The sequence below is a fragment of the Trichomonas vaginalis genome, chromosome IV, assembly GCF_026262505.1.
Source record: "Trichomonas vaginalis G3 chromosome IV, whole genome shotgun sequence".
NCBI lineage: Eukaryota > Parabasalia > Trichomonadida > Trichomonadidae > Trichomonas > Trichomonas vaginalis.
The window spans coordinates 34851517-34867213 of NC_067206.1; the positions used below are offsets into that span (position 1 = coordinate 34851517).

The 15697-nt window shown below is 32.4% G+C and overlaps 5 protein-coding genes and 2 pseudogenes across 7 annotated transcripts, besides 1 other annotated feature; 3 read left to right on the forward strand and 4 right to left on the reverse strand.

The window, feature by feature from the left end:
• Nucleotides 1-274: 274 nt before the first annotated feature.
• Nucleotides 275-4017, reverse strand: TVAGG3_0222540 (uncharacterized protein; the record flags this gene model as incomplete). Its single annotated transcript, XM_001314760.1, has 1 exon — nucleotides 355-4017. The coding sequence occupies one exon, from the start codon at nucleotides 4015-4017 to the stop codon at nucleotides 355-357; it is 3663 nt and encodes a 1220-aa protein (XP_001314794.1).
• Nucleotides 4018-4640: 623 nt separating this feature from the next.
• On the forward strand, nucleotides 4641-9185 carry TVAGG3_0222550 (uncharacterized protein; the record flags this gene model as incomplete). Its single annotated transcript, XM_001314759.1, has 1 exon — nucleotides 5263-9156. One exon carries the CDS (start codon nucleotides 5263-5265, stop codon nucleotides 9154-9156), a length of 3894 nt encoding a protein of 1297 aa, XP_001314793.1.
• A 335-nt stretch (nucleotides 9186-9520) lies between these two features.
• On the reverse strand, nucleotides 9521-10042 carry TVAGG3_0222560 (uncharacterized protein; the record flags this gene model as incomplete). The annotated part of the gene is made up of 1 exon (XM_001314758.2): nucleotides 9521-10042. One exon carries the CDS (start codon nucleotides 10040-10042, stop codon nucleotides 9521-9523), a length of 522 nt encoding a protein of 173 aa, XP_001314792.1.
• Nucleotides 10043-10459: 417 nt separating this feature from the next.
• TVAGG3_0222570 (tautomerase/MIF superfamily) lies at nucleotides 10460-10873 on the reverse strand (the record flags this gene model as incomplete). Its single annotated transcript, XM_001314757.1, has 1 exon — nucleotides 10460-10873. One exon carries the CDS (start codon nucleotides 10871-10873, stop codon nucleotides 10460-10462), a length of 414 nt encoding a protein of 137 aa, XP_001314791.1.
• A 1403-nt stretch (nucleotides 10874-12276) lies between these two features.
• Nucleotides 12277-12639, forward strand: TVAGG3_0222580 (uncharacterized protein; the record flags this gene model as incomplete). Its single annotated transcript, XM_051227003.1, has 1 exon — nucleotides 12277-12639. The coding sequence occupies one exon, from the start codon at nucleotides 12277-12279 to the stop codon at nucleotides 12637-12639; it is 363 nt and encodes a 120-aa protein (XP_051111989.1).
• Nucleotides 12640-12904: 265 nt separating this feature from the next.
• Nucleotides 12905-13491, reverse strand: TVAGG3_0222590 (annotated as a pseudogene). The gene has a single exon. A coding segment is annotated over exon 1 (587 nt).
• Nucleotides 13492-14205: 714 nt separating this feature from the next.
• Nucleotides 14206-15697: part of a mobile genetic element that runs on past the window's edge.
• TVAGG3_0222610 lies at nucleotides 15247-15639 on the forward strand (annotated as a pseudogene). The gene has a single exon. A coding segment is annotated over exon 1 (393 nt).

The window sequence follows — 15697 nt, forward strand, 5'->3', positions numbered from 1 at the left end:
TCAATATTTATTTAAAAATATTCACGATATATACTGAAATGTTGTTAGGAACTATTTCATCTAGAAATCATTATAGAAACAATGAAATTCAAATTTTCTAAAAATAATTTGAAGCAAAACATGAATAAATTGAGAATGCTCTGATTATTACTGACACTTCTGAGTTATATGTAAAGACTGTTTTAGAAGAAAACCAATAGGGTGATGGTTATCATTCTCAAATATGGTTCCAGGATAATTTCATTCATACTAAAATCATAAGTTCAATATAATAAATAAAACGGTTTAAATAAAAGGAAATAGAAAATAATAAATTACAAATTATAAAATAATCTAAAAATATGGTCCTGAAATTTACTCAGCTTCAGTACCACGGACAAATTGTGAAAAGAGAGGAGACTTTGACTTTGAGCTAATGACAGAAGGTGCTACTTCGCTATGAATTGAATTTTGCGGAGTAATATTATTGTTGTGTGAGATCATTGTAGTTAATTCTCCATCATAATTATAGCCAGACATTTTCTGGATCTTGCATAAGAACTTTAGAGCGGTCGTGATATTGTTAAGTTTTGCAGGTGTGATCTTTCTTTGAATATTATGGGCTCCCATCATTATGAGCTTCTTCTCATCTCTAAGGCTTTCAACTTTCATCCAAAGCGACTTATCATTGCAAGATGATGCGACAAGATCTTCGATAGATTGTCTGATCTCTCTTGCACTCTTGATTGTTATTTCTCCATCTGAAATCTGAAGGTGGAGCTTTCTTGCCCAATTCTCCCATTCACTGTTAATCTTTTCTTGTTGAGCAAGAGATCTCATTCCAATGAGGTCTTTCTTCATCTGTTTGTTTTCTTGTGTAAGTTTTTCAATCTCATCTTTACTATTCTTCATCTTCTGTTCAAGTTCCTTTGAAATATTAGATATTCTTGTGCTCTTAGAAATATTAAGAGTATCTCTGATATTAAAGATTTCTGATTGTAATTGTTGAACTGATTGTTGAAGATCCGGTACATTACGAGCAATCTGAGCAACTGTTCCGATTAATTCTAAAACGTTTTCTTCGTCAACTGTTAATGGAATATCATTATTATCAAATTCCTCAAGTGTTGAATAGATTTCCTTGAGTAATAGATCAAACTTCTTAGAACATTCAGATTTAATTGTGTCAATCTTTGATCTAGATTCGGTTTCCATTGCGAATAATTTCAATTTCATCTGTGATTCAAAGACTGAGTTGTTCCTCTTCAACTTATCTGAAAAGCTTGTGAGCTTTGTCTTAAGAAGTTTTTGTTCAAGATTGATCTTTGCAATCTCATTTTCTTTCTCTTTTCCATATTCCACGGCATTGTTAAGTGACTCGGTGATTTGCTTGTTTTCATCTTCAGCTTTATGCAATTTCTCAGTAAGATTATCATTATCTGCTTTCTGTTTGAGAATAGCTTCCTCATACTCGGCTTGTTTAGCATTTGATTGCTGAGTAATACGCCGAATTTCCTTCTTCATTGCCTTCTTAGCAATTAGAAGCTGCCTATCAGTGCTAGCCTTGACTTCGGCCATTGTCTTCTTGAGATAAGAATTTTCTCCTGTCAATGCGTGCATCTTCTGCTCATGTTCATCATGTAAACTTTCAAGTTCATTCTTTGTGTTAAAGAGTTCTTTTCTGAGCTCTGCTGTTGCTTTGATTATATCATTCTTGGAGTTTTCAACTTGTACTTCTAATTTCTCCTTTTCTTCACGTAACTTGTTAATTAATTCTTCTGAATCTGTTAGAGATGTCTTGATCTTTTCAATCTCATTGAGCTGTTGTGCACTAACTTCGATAGCCTTCTCCTTATTTGCAGTAAGAACTTTCTTGTAATGCTCAAGTTCATCTTCTAAATCTTCGATCTTCTTATCTGTTTCTTCCTTAAGAGCTTTATAGTCATTAAACTTGGTTCTCAAAACATTTTCAAGTTCATTGATGTAATCATTCTCATTTAATTCTGGCTTAGCTTGGTTAATTTCTTCAATGCAACGGATAATTGTATTTGTATCATTATCCTTTGTTGCAGAATTCTGTAGAATTGTCTTAACATTCTTGACGCATTCTGTAACATCTTCATTTTCTTTCTTGAGCTTTTCTAATTCATTTAATAATTCAACCTTTTCATTGTAATGCTTCTCTTCGGTTGCTTTTTGTTGATTCTGTGTTTCAACTTTGAGTGATTTGAGAGAAGATGACAAATGAGAAACTGTCATCTTTGCCTGGCTTGCATATCTTCTGAGAACATCATTTGAAATGATGGCATAAGTTAAAAGATTGAAGAGTTCCTTTGGATCTTCCTCATCTTGAACTTGAGATAATACTTCATTGGCCTTAGCTTGGAAATCTGTAACATTTGCATTGAGTCCAAGATATTCAATGAATGTTGATTCTTCAAATAATGGAATAGCATTTTCACTAATGAAATCATTGATTCTTCTAATTTCATTTAACAACTTCTTTCTAGCATCTGATGTTGACTCATCAATTGAAGCCCATTTGGAAATATTTCCGGATTCAGCCATATCTTGGATGAATGAAACCAAGCCTTTGATTGTCATCTGGAGTTTTGTTGTATCATCTTTTGGTTTCTCCTCATCTTCTACTGTAATTGATCTTTCAATAACTGGAGTATTTTCTGCCCTAGCAATGAGAGCTGCGATTCCATCAATAAGTCTTTCCTGTGGTGTTGATTCTTTGTTCTGATCAAAGATTCCATCAAGTTCTTCGTTTGAAGAACTAGCTGCAAGATCCTTTGCCTGAGAAATGACTTCCTCAATTGCTTTGTTTGAAATTTCTTGAGAATGTTGGAGTAATTGTTGTTTGGCCTTTTCGTTTGAAACTTTCTTAATTTCTTCGTGAGCCTTTTCAACCTCTTTCTCAAGGATTTCATTAATTGTTGTTAACTTTTGAACAGCTATGATGAGAGACATTCTGTTATCTGTTTCTTCATTGAGTTCATCGGCTTGCTGTTCAAGTTGTACTGTGAAATCGTCAAGCAATTTGAGTAAGCTGTTCTTTTCTTCTTCAGCATGCTCTAAATTCTTCTTGAGAGAAGCAATTTCACCGGCAGCCTTTGATTCTGCTGATGGAAGCTTTCTAAGGTTTTGTAATTCATTGTTTGCTTGATTAAGTTGATTCTGAAGATCTGTATTTGATTTAGATAATTGATCAATTGTTCGCTTATTAACAGAGTTCTTCTTCTGAGATCTTTCAAGGTCGCCACCAATTGTGTTAATTCTTGATTGTAACTGGGAAATCTGTGAATCTTTAGTTTGGCTCTCCTTATTAATGAGAGCAACAGCATCTTGAAGTTCAATGACCTTATTTTGTAGCTGTTTAATAATATCTTCTTTGCGATTGAGAGCATTATTTTTGGTTTCAAGCTGGCTTTTGATAGAATCGAGTTGCTTCTTATTCTGTGCTTGATCAAAATGTCCATTGCTGGCTTCATTAAACTTTCCTTGAAGAGCTGCTACAATTTCAGATGGTGTTGTAGTGACAGGCAGATTAAATGTATTAATTAAGTCATAAACGAGTTCATCTCTAGAAACTTGAATAGATTTGACATTTGTAATAAAATCTAGCTGAGTTTTCACATCAGGAAGGCCAAGATTTTGAGATAACGATTTCAGGATAGATCTTTGGTAAATTTGCATTTCTTGAAGCTTCTGCTCTGATGCCTCATCTGTTGCATTGCCACAAACTAAATCTAAAGCTAATGTTACAAGATGAAAAACAGTTGAATAGGATTTTGTATTTTCTTGCGTCATTATATAATCTCTTGGCAAATTAGCAATGCTTCCAAGTAAATTATTGAGTAATATACGAACGTTTTGCTTTTCTTGTTCAGAAATTTCAAGATTAATTGATGAATTGGTTGTTAACTCTGCAATATATGCTGATAAAGCAGAGAATTCAACACTCTGCTCGATATCGTATGTATTCATATCTGATTGCAGAGTTTTTGTAGGACTTAAGGTGACGAAAGACATGATAATAAATTTAGTTTAAAATTATTAAACGTGCACAGAAAATGTAATGATCCATTTCTCTTTTTTTAAGTAGTGAATTGTTGGGGGATATCCAATTTAATTAGTTCAAATAAAATTGTTGAGAAAATCAGTTATGAATTATTGATTTTAGGAATTAAAGTTCCTGACATGCATTTCTGTTGACATTTGGCATTTCTGAGCAAGAAGTATTAATATTTCCAATGAACTTCGTTGCAATTATACCTACTGAATCTTTGATTTCAAGAATAATGATCCAATATTAGAATATTATAGGATTCACTATGACAAATATGGCTACATTCATGAAATATGAAAATATTAGTATTGACAAAGCTATACTATCTATTCGCAAACGAATGATTTTTCAAATTAGCAAATACTGATATTTTTATGATACAATTAGCTTTATTTGCAATGATATATTATTATATTGCATTTATACTGGACTAATTTCGAAAATTGAAAATTCTGACATTCTCCATCAGAAGACGATGAAATGGCATATTGTGATTAAAATTCTTCGTGTTCATAGGAATAGAATATTTTTCATGTAAATGATTTCTCTTCAAGAGGGTAAAAAAACTGACAAATCTTTTGAATTCCGATTTTTTACAATTCCCTCCGGTTGGAGACAATACCAGAAGCACAATCGAGTTTATTCGACATGCTTGTATTGGCCAGCCTGTTTTTTGGAACATTTTTAGTTCCAATTTTTCAGAAGAAGATATATTTCGAAAATTCAATGATTTACTCAGTGCGAAGCCACCTTTACAATATACAACTAATGAAATTAGTCCACATCCAACATATTTTAGATTTGATTTATATAATTTCATCAACGGAAAAACTAAAAAAGCGAAAATAGATTTATTACCATATTATCTTCTCGAATTAAAGAAATTGAATAAGAAATGGAGTGAAGATCTATTTCCCTATCTCGCTTCTCCACAAAAACCAGCAGAGAAAAATTTCAAAATTATTTTAGATAATTTATTGCATTTTCTCAAGAAAGAGCAGTCATTGCTCTGTGCTCTCGAGCCGTGTGTTACGAGGTTGCTCAAACAGATCGGCCCGAAGAATTTCATCACTGAATTTGGAATTGAAACGTTTGCAATAGTAACAACAATAGATCCATCGTTTTTGGAATTCTTTCCACCATCTTCGATTAATGCAACAAATATCGCTCAGTTTTTACAATATCCTTCGTTTATAACAGATGAAAAGATGACAAAAGTATTTCAAAGCTTATTCGAATGTGGAGAGCCATTTCCGACATCATCAAAGTTATTTAAAGAAAATAATGTCCTTACTTTAACAAATGACGCAATAATTAAGCACAAAAACTTTTTTGACATTTTATACTTAAAAGCAAGTTCATCAATGATGGCAGATAACTTCACAAAATTAGCGAATATTACAGAAAGCTTCCCAGAAGTAAATTCTTGGATCTTATTATCGAAATACGAAGAATTAGCAACAGACAAACCTCATTTCGAAGCATTAAGTAGCCAATATGGCAACAATGAGATGTGTAACAGTATTTTTGAGAGATTTACAAACGATGCTCAGTTAATTAATCAATTAACCTTAAATCTTGGAATAAAAATCTCAACAGACGATTTAGCAAACAAATCAATACCACACTTTTTGATGCCGATCATCAGTACTATAGAAACAGAGGTTTTAGACTCATTTATGCAAAATAAATTATTTGTATTAGCAGATAACGACAGAGAACGTGATATTTCAATATTATATGCATACAGATGTTACGAATCTGTCTTAGATAAGTTCGATCCCGTGAAATTAAATGAATATCTTTCCAAAATTAGGGATCCTGAAGTAATTAGATGCTTGACAGTCGACTTGTTCTCATTATTATTCCTTCCTCAGCTCGATTTCTCCCTAGAAGATGCAAAATTGTTGATAACCGCGATTATGCCATTTGCATCTTCACAAGAATACGATGCCATATCAAGAGGACTCTCCAGATTGATGTTTGGTCAACACTTGGGCTTTACTAAGTTCAAAGAATGTCTGTATTCGCAGGAAGAAGCTTTAGTAAAATGCTTATCGCAAAAAATGTTCGAATTATGCGAGAAAACTGTTCAGGGCAATGCAAAACTTGTTGAATTATGCCAAGCCGCTCAAGCTTTGGATGTTTTACGTACAAATTCAACAGTTTCCTTAAAAATACCAAACAAAACTTTTGAATTGGAGAAAAATTTTTCATATATGGTCACTTCACCTTCATTCAAATCTGATATTCCTGGACTTAATAAGATCTTTGAAAGCAGGAAAAACAAAACGCCATTGCAAATACTTGCTCCTGTTGATACTACACAAAATATTAATGATTTGATGAAACTCATACAAAATGCGATGGAAGATTACACTTTAATTGATCAGATTCCTGTCAATTACAACTTGTTACATCAATATCTGTCAATGGAAGCCATGTTACACCAGAAGAACTACAAATCACCCGCACAAATCATCCAAGAATTGAAAAATTCAACTGAAATTTCAAAAATTTTGGGTCCAAACTCAATTGAAAGGATTTTGGCAACAAAGAACTCAATAGACTTGTTGCCAATCATGGAGAAAGAATATCCTCTCGTTGCACAATGCATCAAACTCATAAATAATCCAAGAAAAATATCAGAAAATGAAGTGGAAATTTTGAATAGTTTACAATCCGAAATTTGTGAAGAAGATTTTGTCAAAGAAGTCAAAGAAGCGTTAAATAATAATGATATAGATAAACTGATTGATCTAAGACTGAAAAACACTAAAATATTTGATAGTTTGACAGTTGATGTCAAATTGTCAGATTTTATTCAAATTTATCCAGAAAAATCATCATTAAATGTTGTCAAAGTTGCCGAATTAGGTATAGAGAAGAAAGACACTAAAGGAATCATTGACGAACTCTTGAACAAACAAGAATTTTTGCTTGGAAAGAGATTTGCAAAAGAATTTTATGAATTGGATTATTTCATAGAAAAAATGACATTATTCATTCAAAAAGATCCATTTTGTCTCAAAAAATATGGTGAATTCAGTGTCGAAATCTTGAATCTTTTGCCTTCAGATGTTTGCACGAAAACAGTTAAGAACGCAACATTTGATTTGGACATAGAGAATACATCAATAGAAAGCTTAGCACAGAAACTAAATCTTGTTGATATCGATGAAGACTTATATGACAAAATCAAGGAAGAAATCGAAAAAGATAAATTAAATCTGACAGAAAAAGTGGAATTGAATAAATTCAAATTCAAAGAAGTTATTGTTGATGTTTTGAGTATAGAGAAATCATTGGAAAGAATTAATCTATTTAAGAAGAAACAGAATATTACTAAACTATTCTGTGAACTACTTCTCAATGATGTTTCAAAACTGGAATTCGATTCAGTAGAAAGTGAAAATGAAGTCATAAAAATTATGACAAAAATTTCCAGAATTTTGAATAAAATCAAAAGTGAAGTGAGCAAAAGTGAACTTTTCCTATACGAAACTGAATGTTCACAAGTCAATTCATTGACAAAACTCTTCCGCGAGAATATTTTATTCGGAAGATATTCTATTCCTGTTGATTTAAGTTATTTCAACTCTTTGGCTTTTGTTGATGATTTATCTTTGAAATGCTGCCTCAAAGACGTTGATATTGTTGATGAAATAAAAGGACCATGGAAGTTCTCCAGTTCTATTGCTTTGTTATCTAAAGCAATAATATCTTTCTTGATGGGAGATGACAAACTGTCAAGAGATTCAATACAAAGAGAAAAAATTTTGGGCGGCCACTTAAAACCGTTGGGTTTACAAATGGCGGTTAGAGATTTAAGTTATCCATATTTATACTTCTTAACAAGGACTCAAAACAGTGATCCATATCTTTCCATGTTGCTTGGCTCGAACACACAATTACTTGTAAGTTGCAAAGATAAAAAAGTGAAATGTAAAATGCCAAATGGAAATCAAATCCACGGAGTTGCTGTTCGAAGTATTCATGAAAGAGTTAGAGCTATTTTGGATGGATTAGACTTCAGTTTGCAGCTAAATGAACAAGCGATATTCCTTAATGATATCATCAAAGTTTTCTTTGGTCCAATAGAATACAGCACTTTTTGTTCGAGTTGTGGAATGTTTGAATCATCAATAACAAGTTATAACGAAATTCCAAGTTCCCAAAAAGGTCTTCAAATGACAATGAGAACTATTTTCGTCCCAGCAATTGCTAATTTGCAATGGAAGAAGTTGTTGAGATATGTTGACGAACTTTCCAAAGTTATAAATGTTGAACAAGTCGCTGATTTCTTTTGGCAGAAAGGAATGGAAGATTTGTCATTGTCTTTATTAATTAAATTGAAGAAATATGAGAAAGCATTGAACTATAAAATGCAGATACTTCCTACAAGAGAGAGTTGGTCTAAAAAGCTTGAAGACCTTAAATTCATTGTTGATACTGTTGTTTCTGAAATTCATGAAAGATCAAATAAGAAACAAAGCAATGAAGAGGATTCCGATAAATCTATGACTAATTCTCAATTGATGAAGATGTCCAGTGTTGCAGGTATTGAACATCAGTTCATTCAGATGTGTATTGATGAAAATATTCCGTTCAAAAACCTGGATTTGATTGGCGGAAAAAGAAGCGATGCATTATTAATGTGTATTTTGTCTTTGATTAATGGAAGATTCAATGTTTGTGTTGGAATAAGCGATTGCTACCAAGGATTGATGGAAGATGCTTGTGATTCTGCTGTAGATAGAATTAGCGATTTCGGAAGACATCCTGAGAAAATCCCTCAGTTCTTAGAATTCCTTTATAATAGAGCTGATAATAAAACTTACCATAGAATTGCAAAGGCTTTCGTGTTGAAGGTTGCCTCGAGAGCTGCTGATTTGCAGACAATGGTTAAGTTCATTAAAACACATGTTAAAACTGTTTCTCTACAAGTTGAACTTCTATTGAAGTTGAATTTTGCTGGAGAGGCACTGAGAATCGCTGAAAAAGATGATAATTTAGATATTGCCAAAGTTATTGAATATGCAGAACAAAATGGAGAAGAAATGCTACTTAACGCTGCTCAAAGAATCAGAAGAAGAAATTGATTTTATCTATTTAATAAAATTATGTTTGTTTTATAAAAGTTATGTTATATTTTTTGTTATCGAACTAAATCATGATTTTATGCAGTAACAATTTCTTAAAAGTGAGGCTGATTGAGATGAGTTTGACATCACAATGTAAACTGTTCAAGATTGAGAAGTTTACGTCGTGATGCCAACCCAAAAAAAGCCAAATGACACAAGGAAAATGGTCAACAAATGAAAGAAATTCAATGGTTTTGTCTCAAAAATTAAATTTCCTCACTCTCAATATTTGAATTAGAATATGAAAGTATTTCTAAAAAATTAACATGAATAAACAAAGTTTTATTTCAAATATACAATGTTACATACTAGTTGTTGCTTTTTAGCTATTATTTAATTTGGAATTTGCACTAGTAACATCGGATTTTGATGCAATTGCATTTTTAGCACCCTTAGAACTAATATAAGAAATCCAAAAGACATGAGGATTACTTTTACATGGAGTTACACGGCCAATATCGCCATAACGATCAAATTTTTCGAATATTGATCTTCGAGTGTCATCCTTAGTTGCATTTCGTAAGATAACTTCGTGTGCAGGATGTATACCATACCAAAAGGCTACAGCCTTAGCTATTCCGTCAAATTCTCTATATGACATGTATCTTCTTAATGAATTTGCATGATCATGATTATAAAAGGAAATACGCATTGAAAATGAATTCTTTGTGGCTATTTGATCTTCGTATTTCTTGATAATGCGTGTTTCAATAGACTTCAAAGTTTCATCTTTATCAAATTTTTGTAGCCATTCGTAAAAGTAATGAAACGCAAGTTCCTTAGGATCATTATTATCTCCTACTACGTCAAGCTTGTAATAGACTTCAGTCAAAGGTTTTGACATCTATAAATAATGAAAAGATTTTATTCGGACATTTTTCAATAGAAAAAATTCGAAAATTTCAGAATTTTGGTCAGATAAAATTTTGTCATGTAAAGTGAAATTTTAGATTATTAATTGCCCTTCAACAATAAATATGTATAATTTCATAAATTGAATTTTCCTCTCAAAAATTTCATTGAAAATGATCGAACTGGGCAAAATTTAGGAGAAAAAAATGACTACAGATATGAAAAAGAATCCTCTATTCTGTTATAGCATTATGAATCAATCTAATGACGAATTTTAATTCATTTTATTATATTTCTTAAAACCCATTCTCAAGGATATTTTCCAAAGAAAATCATGTACAATACTTCAAATTATAAGTTTTCTAAATATAAAAGTCTAATTTTTATAATAAAAATAACAAACAAAATTTTAGTGAGGGGAATTGATTGACTGGTTTTTGAATTCATTAACGTAGCTCATGAATCTGTTGTATGTGGCATTAAGAAAAGAATTATAAGAGGAATTCAAAACATCCATTGGGGAATTTTGAACAACCATTGGATCGTAAACATAAATGTAAAACATTTCTCCCATGCTCATAACTGGAATGCATACCCATAAGTAAATTACAAATTTAAGAATGCTTACAAATGGGAACAATGATAAAAGAGGAGATGCGATTGGGTCGATGAATTCTAATAAACCAAGTAATCCCCAACGGAAAATGGAGATATTAATGGCATCCATATCATTTGATTGAATAGCACGGCAAGTCAAGATAAATGGAATAGCGTATGTGAGAACAAATCTCAATGATTCGCGGATGAGCAATTGGAGCTTCATATCTGAGACGCTTCTTTAAATAATGAAAAAATTGTTACGAGCTTTTAAACCTCACAATTATTAAAATACCAGAAAAATTTCTTCTCTCAAAATTTTACTTTTCAAAGAATTAGCATTTTGAATACAAAAGTGTAATATTGCACTTGAATGATTGGAAAAGAAATTTATACAATAAGAATACGCATTAAGGTCAGGTAAGTGGGGCTTCCAGGCGCGTTGCGCCCTCTAGCCCCTAAGAAATTTTGCCCAAGACCCAAGAGGAGGACCGAACCCCAGCCGACCAGCCGGTGACAAAACCAAAACCGTTGTTATTTACATCATATTAATGGTGTCACTTTTTTAAATATCACTTTTTGTGTCGCTTTTCACAAATTATATATGTTTTCATGTTTTGTCACTTTTCTGTCACTTTTCGGGTAAAAACATTTTTATTATTATATATAAATGAATTTTACAAAACCACCGTTACCGTTCTTTGGAAATAAGAGTAGATGTAAAGATATTATATTGAGAGAACTTAAGAAACTACCGAATGGTCTAACATTTGTAGATTTGTTCGGTGGAAGTTTCTATATATCCCATTTGTGCCATACAATATTCCCAGACTCAAAGATTATATGCAATGACTTCGACAACTATATGGACCGTCTCAAACATATTCCAGACACAAACAATATATTGAAAGAGTTAAAAGAAAAGATACCTATAGGTAAGATGGAACGTATACCATTAGATAAGAAAAATATTGTGAGAGAGGTTTTGAAAAAAGCAGAATATATAGACTGGAATAGTATATCTGCTAGACTATTATATAGTGGTGCTATAAGAGTTCATGACGTTGAAACACTTATGTCAAAAGTTTTATATCTTAACTATACAAATGTTTTTCAAAGAGAACATAGAAAAATATATTGAGGGTATAGAGTTTGTGAGATGTCATTGGACAGAGTTGTATGAAAAATATAAAGACAAGGAAAATGTTTTCTTTATAGTGGACCCGCCGTTCTATAACACATGGGATTTTCAATACCAAGTAGACTGGACTTTGAGAGACTCTTTAGAAACTTTAGACGTTATACATAACCATCCATGCTTTTACTTTACATCCGATAAAAGTGGTTTGGAAACCGTTATGAGATGGTTAGAGGACATACATGACTATGAGTTTATATATGACAAGATAGAATATGAGAGAGGTCCTATAAACTGGAGAAAGTGTCACAATAAAGAAATTTTATTAGTAAGTAAATGTGGTTTGAAATAGGACTACTTGTTTTAGGTTTTTTCCATTGTGTCATTTATTTATTTGACGTGGCAGAAAAGTACAGAGAATATGAAGATGAACCAATGCCTGCAAATGTTCAGTATATGTACTCGTAAGAGATATTTTTATCTAATATTAAATGGACGCACAGAACTTAGCGAATGCACAGCAACCTGGACAACCAAACCCAGTGAATATTCCAAATGAAGTTAGAATACAAACTGCAATGGCAAACTATGGTCAAGTGCCAACAGATGTACAAATGCAAACTGCCATGTCAAATGACGCTGCGTTAGGTTTGCCACCATGGTATGCAAATATGAGATGGAAAGAGTTTTATACAAACCCTGAAGTGGGATATAAACAACTTTATGCAGATGACGCGAACACAGGAGTTGACCCAGAATATGTTTTCTACCAGAGGAGAAACAGAATGTATGAGCTCCAGTTAAAGAATGCTATGGAACTCAACAGGAAACGTAAGAAACTAGGCGGACATTAGATTTTTACACGTAGTAAATGGGTTTCTTCAGTAGTATTGGAAACTTCTTCAGAAGAGTTGGAAGAGGTATATGGAATGGCGTCAAAACCGTAGGAAAAAGGAATTTGGAACGGAGTCAAAAATATTGGTAAAAGAGTAGGTCAGTTTGTTGGTATTATACCTAAAGACCCTGAACCAGAAGAACAAGCTCCTGTTATACAACAGCCTGAACCTGCACCACAGTCTAGTTGGCAACCAAATCCAACACCTCAACCGTATTAAAAAATTATATTTTTACCGTTTGATAGTAGTTGTATATGAAACTAAGTTCTAAGTAAAACGCATGGTATAATGGAATTATTCTTTTTCTTCCATCTGTAGTAAACCATACTTGAAAGTCTGAAATACTTCCACTTGGTGGTTCGTATAACTTTGTAGGTTTTTCGTAAAAGTCATTTGCCAAGCATAAGAAAGAGTTTTGGGCGCCAGAAAATGAAGCATGAACAATAATAGCATCTGGGTCGAAAATATTTTCATATGTTCCATTAGGGTTTTCGACTTCATAATAGTCCGGGTGTACTGGATATGCTGCAGGCTGATTTAACATCCTCATAAATCTATACCATGCCAAGTTGTTATATTTTGTAGAAATATAACCGTTTTCTCCAAGGTCTTCTATTTTATTGATTTTAACAGTTGCATTTTTCCTGTCATAAATAATATCGAGATGGTATTCTCCTTCGTCAATGTTAAACTGGTTTGCATATTCAATATAGATATCGTTTATTTTTTCTTGAAAAGCTTGAAGAGTTGTTTCTAAGTTTATAAGCAAACTAACTTGTAAAAGTTTTCCCTGTTCAAATTTTCATACATACGTTTTTCTTTGTTATAGTATCGAACTTCAAAACCGACCGTAAATGGGAAACCATGTATGGCTTCTGAAATGAACTTCATTCTACGAAAGCCAATAGCTTTTGTGACGGATGGGTCTCTTAACCATCTTAATGGGTAGTCAAAACGATAGCCTTCATGCTTTACGGTATCTGTCTCAAACTTTTGACCGACATTAGTAAAAAGTTCATCTAATGGTATAGTTGTAGCAACTCTAGAATTTTCTTTTTCTATTGGAAGCATATTTTATCTATAATAAAAATGTCAAATGAAACAGCGTCTATGAGAGAAATACAACACAACCGACAACTCATTATGCAAGCTCTAAATAAGAACACAACAAACCTTTCAAACTATTCTAAGATATCTGAGTCATTGAAAGGGGGTGACTTAAAACTGACAATAAACCCTATAACAGATGAGTTTCTATTTCAAGACAATAAGAACAATACTGTCTGTATAAATCCAACAAAAGGAACTTTAAACGAGAAACCTATAAATGAACTTCTTTTGAAAGCAGATGTTGACAACAAAGCTGACAAAGAATATGTAGACGATGCAATAGCAAAAGAAGAAGAAAGAGCTAACAATGCTTATGCAACAAAAGAACATACTCATCCTGAACTAGCAGACAAAACATATGTTGACAATAAAATGTCAAGTGAAGTGACAAGAGCTGAAAACGAATATTCTAAAAAGACTCATATACATTATATTAACCAAATACCAAGTCTTAAGGAAACATTAGAGACAAAAGCAGATAAGACTCATACACATTCTATATCTGATATTACAAACTTACAAGAAACCTTAAACAGGAAAAGTGCCGTTGGACATACACATACCATTGCAAATATTACAAACTTACAAGAAAACTTAAACAGGAAAAGTGACGTTGGACATACACATACCATTGCAAATATTACAAACTTACAAGAAACCTTAAACAGGAAAAGTGCCGTTGGACATACACATTCTATATCTGATATTACAAACTTACAAGAAACCTTAAACAGGAAAAGTGACGTTGGACATACACATACATCTTCTGAAATAACAGACTTAAACGTTAGCCTTGAAAATAAAGCAGATAAAACATATGTCAATGAAATATACCAAAGTTTGATAGGAACAAAAAATATTGAAACTATTGTTGGTGACTTTTCTGTCAATGAAGAAAATAAATATTTTAGATGGCAGTTGGTACAGTCCTTAGAAAATGGTACACGGTATAAACTCATTCCGAAAAATAACAATGAAATGTATGTAAGCTATAAAAAGAATGATGGTACACAAGTTAAAGTTCCATTAGACAACAACTGCTACTTAAACTTATATGGAGACGAACAAAAGAAATATTTAAGAGTTTATGAAATGGCAGATATGACATTGCCTGACCCAGCTCCAGCACCACATTATTATGACTATGGAGATGACGACAGAACACCACATGTAGATGAACAAAAGCTAACATTATATTTAGATTATTATAGATATAAAAGATATAATGCAATAGAAAAAACGAGAATAGTATATTATTATACAGATGACAGAAATAAATATTATAGTCAAGATTTTACCTACCCTGAAAACATAAGATTATATTATAAAAAATATTCTGACACAAACCAGAAGAAACCTGAAATAGTTGCACTATATTTTAAGTTCAAAAGAGACAATCCTATAATATCTCATATGTTTGATTTAATGAACCCAGTAGGTTCTATTTATACATCTATGGATGCAAGAGGTCCTCAAGTAATGTTTGGTGTTGGTGCATGGGAACAAATAGTCGACAGGTTTTTGTATTGTGCAAACTCTTCAAAGGAAACAGGTGGAAGTAAAACGATTTCAGGTGAAAATTTACCTGCACACAGTCATTACATAGATTTAAGTACATCTCAAGCAGGTTGGCATAAGCATAGATATTGGGATTAGTCAGGAATGACAAAAGGTAAAGGATATGATGTTAAAGACGACGTTAAGTTTGCTATAAATTGTTACTGGAGTGACACTCAGGGAGAAGGAAACCATACACATTTCGTTTCAGGATATACACAAACAACGGGACAAAGTAAAGAATACATGCCACCTTACATGACAGTTTACGCATGGTATAGAATTGCTTAGTTGTCATTTTCAACTTCTTTAGCATATTCGTCAGGAGTTGTCTTATATTTGTTAGGAA